Here is a 6,841-nt window from a genome sequence, read left to right as displayed (position 1 = left end):
TTTTAGTGATATTCCTTATATGTGTTTTCTAATTAAGTTTAAATATTCATTTTTTAAGTTCTAAATATAAGCATAACCTGTTATCTCATAAGAAAACAAAATTATAATTAGTTGATCGTACATATGTTTTTTTTTTATAAAAGAAAATGAATAAGAAGATCGAATTATATTCAAATCTGCTGGAAATGACTGCCAAAAAGTTTAAATCGTATCTCAAAATAATGACAAGTTGCCGAAGAAGTGAAAGAGGTAGAAGCTAAATCGGGAGGGGTGGGGTGGGTGGGTTGGGGGGTTAAAAAGGAAAGGAAATGTTTTTCTCAATTTAGCTTTAATTACTTGAAAAGTGAATCCATATCAGTCCACTTGTCAAAAAAAGAATTGTCTCACACAAGTATGACTTGGCATGTGAAACACAAAATAAAATTTCTCCCGTAAACCTATCAGTTTTAGTTTATCGAAAACTTTCTTTTTGAATCAGTATTCACAGTACTGCTTCTTCTAACAATAACATATTAATTTTAAAGTTCGGATTGATTAATACAGCTTTTAAACATATTGGCAATCCCCTATAGCTTTTATGCTAAGTCCACCAAAATTTAGACATAAAAATATCAGTTTGATCAGTTTGTACTCCTAGCATAGAGGGAGGACATTTGCTGAAATTTATGAAGTCTATAATTGAAACAAAGATAGTTCCTTGAAAGGATAGAATCAAACAGCTATTTGAAATAAGAAGCAAATAAAACTATGATTCTCACTATAAATTCACATAAGAAAAATATGAAATATTTTAGCAGTGATAATTAGGGGTGTTCATAAAAACTCGAAAAACGAACCAAACCGAAAACCAAACCAAACCGACCAAAAAAACCGATACTTTTTGGTTTGGTTTGGTTTTGTGTTTGAATTTTAAAAACCGATCAAATTTGGTTTNATATATATATATATATATATATATATATATATATATATATATATATATATGTATGTATATTTTTATATAAAGTTTCAAAATTATTATGGTAAATGTTAATAGTTTGCACTTTTAGTATAGTTTTTTACCTTTACATTCTAATTTGATTGGTAGTTTTCTTTTGTTAAGTGTAAGAATCCATTTCGTGTTAAAAATAATATATTTTTAGTTGAGTCCTTAAATTATTCATCACTATTTGATTCAATTATCATCAATATATCTTGGTAAATAATAGATTTCTCAAAGGACAATTGATTTGATAGTGTTACGTTGAAAATGCGGTCGCCGAAATATGTGTTTGGTAGTGTATGTCTTATATTTAAGAAAAAACCGATAAATAACCGAAAAAACCGAAAAACCGACAAAACCCGACAAAAATCGAATCAAGAAAAAACCGACTTAATTGGTTTGGTTTGGTTCTAATATTTGAAAAACCGACTTACTTGGTTTGGTTTCTTTTTAGGGAAAAACCGATCCAAACTGAACCATAAACACCCCTAGTGATAATTGCACAACACATCTGCCATGAGAAACACCTACCAACCCAAAAATCGACGAACTAAATTATAGATATTAGACATAAACTACAACCTGCATGGCTCAACAAAAATTGTAGGGCATTCATTACATGATGGTATGATATAATATAAATATTGAGTACTATCTAGATAAACATAATATACAACTGTACGAAAATCTCTAGGTTATGAAATATATAGATAAGCCAACGAACGAATAATCTCAAGGTTTTCATCTGTATGAAACGGATGCAACTATAACATACCTAATGAATAAGAAGACATACTGCAAAGAGATACTGTTAAATCGTCACTTTCCTCAACATAACTCCCCTTTTGAGATATTTATATTTTTATCCACCATTAAATAGCAATTAAGAGTGACACACAGAAAAACTTTTCAGTTTGTAATGAATCTAACCTATAATTTCCATTGAATTCGTTACGACTCTTCGAATTCTTTTCTTCAAGTCTCAAGAGTAACAAATAGAAGTTCTTTTTTCTAATTTAACTTTTTTTAATCTTTATTTTAATGTATAATTACAGCTTTGTACAAAGATGTTATAGAAATACATAGCTCTTTATTGAAGGGCATAAATGTCATTCACTTTTATTTGGATATTTTGGTCTTTTAACATCACACTAAGGACTTCACACTTATAATATATATATATATATATATATATATATATATATATATATATATATATATATATATATATATATATATATATATATATATATATATANNNNTATATATATATAAACTTGAAAATACTTAGTTAATTATTCAAGAAAATTATGTATTAATTTCATTCATCCAAATTTATATGACGGTGTTGACCGAAATTTAAGTAAGAAAGAATGAAAGATTTTTGAAGTATGTGATCTAAGTTCTAATCATCTCATTAATGAAAGATTAGAAGTTTAACGTTTTTTTTAAATATAGAAGATTGTTATTTTTGGAACAAACTAAAAAAAAATTATCAAAAAATGGACAAAGGGAGTATTAGTTTTTATATTTTTTTCCCAAACCACGAAATGAAACAATGGGAGTTGGCTCATGCCGCCCGAGCGTAGGGGTGTATACGGATCGGGTTGGTTCGATTTTTATCAAAATCAAACCAAATCAACTATTTCGGTTTAGATTGGTTCGGTTTTGTCGGGGATTTTTCAGATTTTTGCTACATGAATATTATTTCAATCTTACTTTGTTAATATTACAGATAAAATTTTGATAAGTGAATATATGTTTAGTAAAAATTAAAAAAATTGACAAATATATGATATATTAAAATATTCTTATGGGAGATTATTTTAGTAACACATGATAGTTATTTTCTTAGTTATCTAACAATAATTTTTTGCTGATGTACGCTTTCAAGGTTAATCGAATTTAATGATTAAACATAAAAATCAATATGATACCTAAATAATGATATGTTCTATTTAAATTTAAATTATCGAAATACTATTTCAAATTCGAAAAAGATATAATATAAGTAATCTTTATATATGAATATGGAAGAACAAATAGATGATTGATGCATAAGAAAGTGCTACAACGCATTATTTAAAGTAAATAAAAATGAATGCACTTCATAGTTATATTAAATATTCCATTTCATGAAAAGATCCCAAATATTTCTAGTATATTTTTTAAAAAAAATTCTATATAAAGTCTTAAAAACATATATAAAAAATATATATTTATATGCTGGTTTGGTTCGGGGTTTTTTACTCAATACCAAATCAAATCAAACCAAACCTAATCGGGTTCTTTAATCGGGTTGGTTTGACTTTTCGATTTAGTGCGATTTTTCGGTTCGATTTAAATACCCTTACCTGAGCGGGTTAGATAACAACTCATTATTTGATCAATTTTGGCTCGATTCATTTTGAAAATATTGAATCACAACTGTCTAATTTATTGATTTGACTTGTTTATCCCGCCCAAATTTGATGCAACCCACTATTTGCCACTTGTACCTTTACTAATGGATTCGCATATTAAAAAAATTATTCGAGTAGGCATAACTTGTGCATTCCACACGTCTATTTAATTATTTAAATTTTCCTAGAGATGGTAAGTCACTATAAAGACAAATTCCAACAAGGAATGCAATTTACAGTGAAATGGACGGCTGGTTATGAGAGTTGCATCAACATATCAATCTCTTATCTAAATTTATCATCACTTACGCTCTTTCCTCTTAATGGCTTACATCATATGCAACATTGGTTTCTTCCACCATAATGAGCACGCGCACACCACTTATAAAGTGAATATTACACTTCTATTCTTTAATGGAGTCTAATTATTTTTTATTTTTATTTTATAAATACCAGAATGTGATGGGATGATTGAGATTAATTACTACGATATTAATCAGATATAGATGGAGCATACTATTCATATACTTTTGATATCAAACATAAATATAAGTGTGAAAAAGCTCTAGATTTCGACAAATTATATTTAACTCTAATCCCTAATTTTCAAAAGCACAAATAAATTTATTGGTAATAAGAACCTTAAATGTTGACTCAATCAAGTTTAAATATTAGATCAGCCTCCGTTACGTGCACGAGCCTTGAACGGAGAACCTTTATGTAGAGTGTTTTATTCCATTAGCTAGTGTGCTTGCTTGGTACAAATCTGGATTAGTCGAGTCTTTAGAGTTCGGATTCCGAAAAAGAAAAAGAGAAACATAAAACCCCATCCTCACATCCCTTGGTGTCACACATGTCAAGCCAATTATTTCAAGTATAAATATCACTCATTAGCACAATCCTATGCACCAACTAATTAGGTGACTCAGAAAAAGGTAAAGCTAGAGAGTCCATAGTCCTTCAAAAGAGGGAGAAGCAAGCAGAAAAAAGAGCTAAAAATGGCGCAAGAGGAAGCAAGAAAAGGTCCATGGAGTGAACAAGAAGATCTTCAGCTAGCATTTTATGTGAACTTATTTGGAGATCGACGATGGGATTTCTTGGCCAAAGTTTCAGGTTTTTAAAGGTTGGAGGGAGACTCATATAATAGGTAATCTTATTTAGGACATGAAATCCTTTTTTCTTGGAGCAATTTCTAACCCTTAATATTTATTAGGTTTGAAAAGAACAGGAAAGAGTTGCAGGTTACGTTGGTTAAATTACTTGCATCCTGGTCTTAAACGTGGCAAGATGACTCCTCAAGAAGAACGCCTTATTCTTGAACTCCACTCCAAATGGGGAAATAGGTTTGAGTACTTTTCAACTTCTTCCCTAATATTAACAACAAACGACAACAACAGCCTAGTAAAAATCCTACTAGTGGGTAGAGTGTACGCTCCCTAATATGATGAATTTTAATACAACGGCAAATTCAGAACTTAAATGTTGTTGATTCTGAGTTAAATGATGAGTGAGTTTTAAAAATATATGTTTTGATTCAGACTACAATTATTTTTCGAACATATAAATTTGAATCTATTCGAACTATCAAAATCCGCTATCAGGGCACAAATAGTAGTGTAACAAAAAATTCTTTTATATAAATAAATTTTTTTTAAACCTCTTTAACGTAAGGGAAGCTTCTAATATAATGGCAAAGGTGACTCAAAAATTTTATTCTTGAATTTTTTTCAATTCCATATTAGAATATTTGGTTCCGTTCGTTATTAAATCTTATTATGTATTATTGTTTGAGTTACCATATAATTTTAATTTCTTGGTCGTGTGTCAGATGGTCAAGAATTGCAAGGAAATTACCAGGGAGAACTGACAATGAAATCAAGAATTACTGGAGAACTCACATGAGGAAGAAGGCTCAAGATGACAGGAAAAACAAGGCTTCTATTTCTCCATCTTCATCTTTCTCCAACTGTTCATCTTATTTCTCTTCCAACAGTCCTGATGTGGACTTTATGCCCATTACCGAAAACAACGAAAGAAACTTCTACGATACTGGTGGATTGTTGGGCGTGCATGAACAAAGTAGTTTGCAAAATGCAGGGAAAAAGGAAGTTGGTGATCAAGAGAAAGGGAAAAGCGTGAAGGTGTACTCTATGGATGAAATTTGGAATGATATTGAATTATTATCAGAAGAAAATGAGACAAAAAATAAACCAATTTTGCCATCAACTATGTGGGAATATTGCACAGATAGTACTCTATGGATGACTGATGAAGAAGAAACTAAGATGTTTCCTCAGTTTTATTGCTTGGACAACCAGGATAACACATTTTTTACTGGCTAACAAGGGGTTATTCATTTGAGAATTTAAGTTAAATATGCTGACAGTGGAAAGAATTTTTACGGTATCAGTTCAATTTAACCAGTTATAACATGTTATATATCAGGTTTGATATGAAAGAGTTACCATCATCTTATTGTAGGTTAAGTTGACCGATAGTGTAAAAAGAACGTATACACTGTCAGTACATAAAACTTAGACTCTTTATTAGAACGTAATTTATTTTAAAGTTGGTGTAGGATTTATGAGAAAAGTTTAGATCTAACTTTGTAAATAGAAATATTGGTGTCAGTCCCTAAATAAGAAGGTAGTCTGTATTATGATCGGCAGTGTTTGTAACTGAGATATTGTATCATCTGATGCTTAGTTATATAATTAATGAGAGTCATATGCCTATTTCTGTGTAACTAGATCTTCATTATGTGAGTTACAACTACTTAAAAGTTATGTAGCTTTCTTTATTATTAAGTTCTTTTCTTCAAATAAAATGATCTAGCTTGATAAAGAGGGAAAAATCACGAAGCCTACAAAACTGTGAAAATTTTAAAGAGTGCAAGTCTTATGTACTCACATTATAAAAAAATTTAAACAATTAATTTACTTATAAGGTAATTACGGGTGAATTACGATGATAAATATTTCTCTACTACTTAATTACTTGGTAAAAATGATAACTAATATATCTACTATCACGATTATATTTCTAAACAAAGAATAACATTACTTAAATCTAATTTTATAGCATAAAAAACATCAACTATTCTGCAAGCTTATTAGTTAGGAGCTTTGCCAATGAGAGAAGTTTGATCTTCCAAATGTTTCTAATCATGGGCTGACCGCTAGAGCTTAGGTTAAGGGTCCGGCCCAGTCCAATAGTTTTGATATAGATATCGTATTCGTCTTTAGAAATTCGTTGAATATACATGTACAAATTATTTATTTAATATTTAGAGTAATTTAAATAAGAAAATTTCGAATCCATAAATTTTAAATTCTGACTTTTTAATAAGCTGCAAGAGCTTAATATTGTTATATGTAAGTTAACATAAGAGTTGCAACTTGAAAACCACGATAGGATCATCAAAAAGAACCCCGTCCCCAGAAAACGATTTCCATTA

At 29.6% G+C, this 6,841-nt stretch overlaps 1 protein-coding gene across 1 annotated transcript; it reads left to right on the top strand.

Moving 5' to 3' along the window:
* LOC109228240 (transcription factor MYB48-like) lies at positions 4,298–6,111 on the top strand. Its single transcript, XM_019393399.1, has 3 exons — positions 4,298–4,497; positions 4,598–4,727; positions 5,213–6,111. The coding sequence occupies exons 1-3, from the start codon at positions 4,383–4,385 to the stop codon at positions 5,724–5,726; spliced, it is 759 nt and encodes a 252-aa protein (XP_019248944.1). The 5' UTR covers positions 4,298–4,382; the 3' UTR covers positions 5,727–6,111.

Source organism: Nicotiana attenuata, chromosome 6 (assembly GCF_001879085.1).
Source record: "Nicotiana attenuata strain UT chromosome 6, NIATTr2, whole genome shotgun sequence".
In the NCBI taxonomy this organism is placed as follows: domain Eukaryota; kingdom Viridiplantae; phylum Streptophyta; class Magnoliopsida; order Solanales; family Solanaceae; genus Nicotiana; species Nicotiana attenuata.
This window is presented reverse-complemented; position numbering and strand designations above follow the sequence as displayed.

Excerpts from the sequence above, each read along its gene's own strand:
- LOC109228240 (XM_019393399.1), top strand. The coding sequence starts at position 4,383 with ATGGCGCAAGAGGAAGCAAGAAAAGGTCCATGGAGTGAACAAGAAGAT. Across the intron at positions 4,498-4,597 it reads TTTCTTGGCCAAAGTTTCAG|GTTTGAAAAGAACAGGAAAG; the intron begins GTTTTTAAAGGT and ends AATATTTATTAG. Across the intron at positions 4,728-5,212 it reads CACTCCAAATGGGGAAATAG|ATGGTCAAGAATTGCAAGGA; the intron begins GTTTGAGTACTT and ends GTCGTGTGTCAG.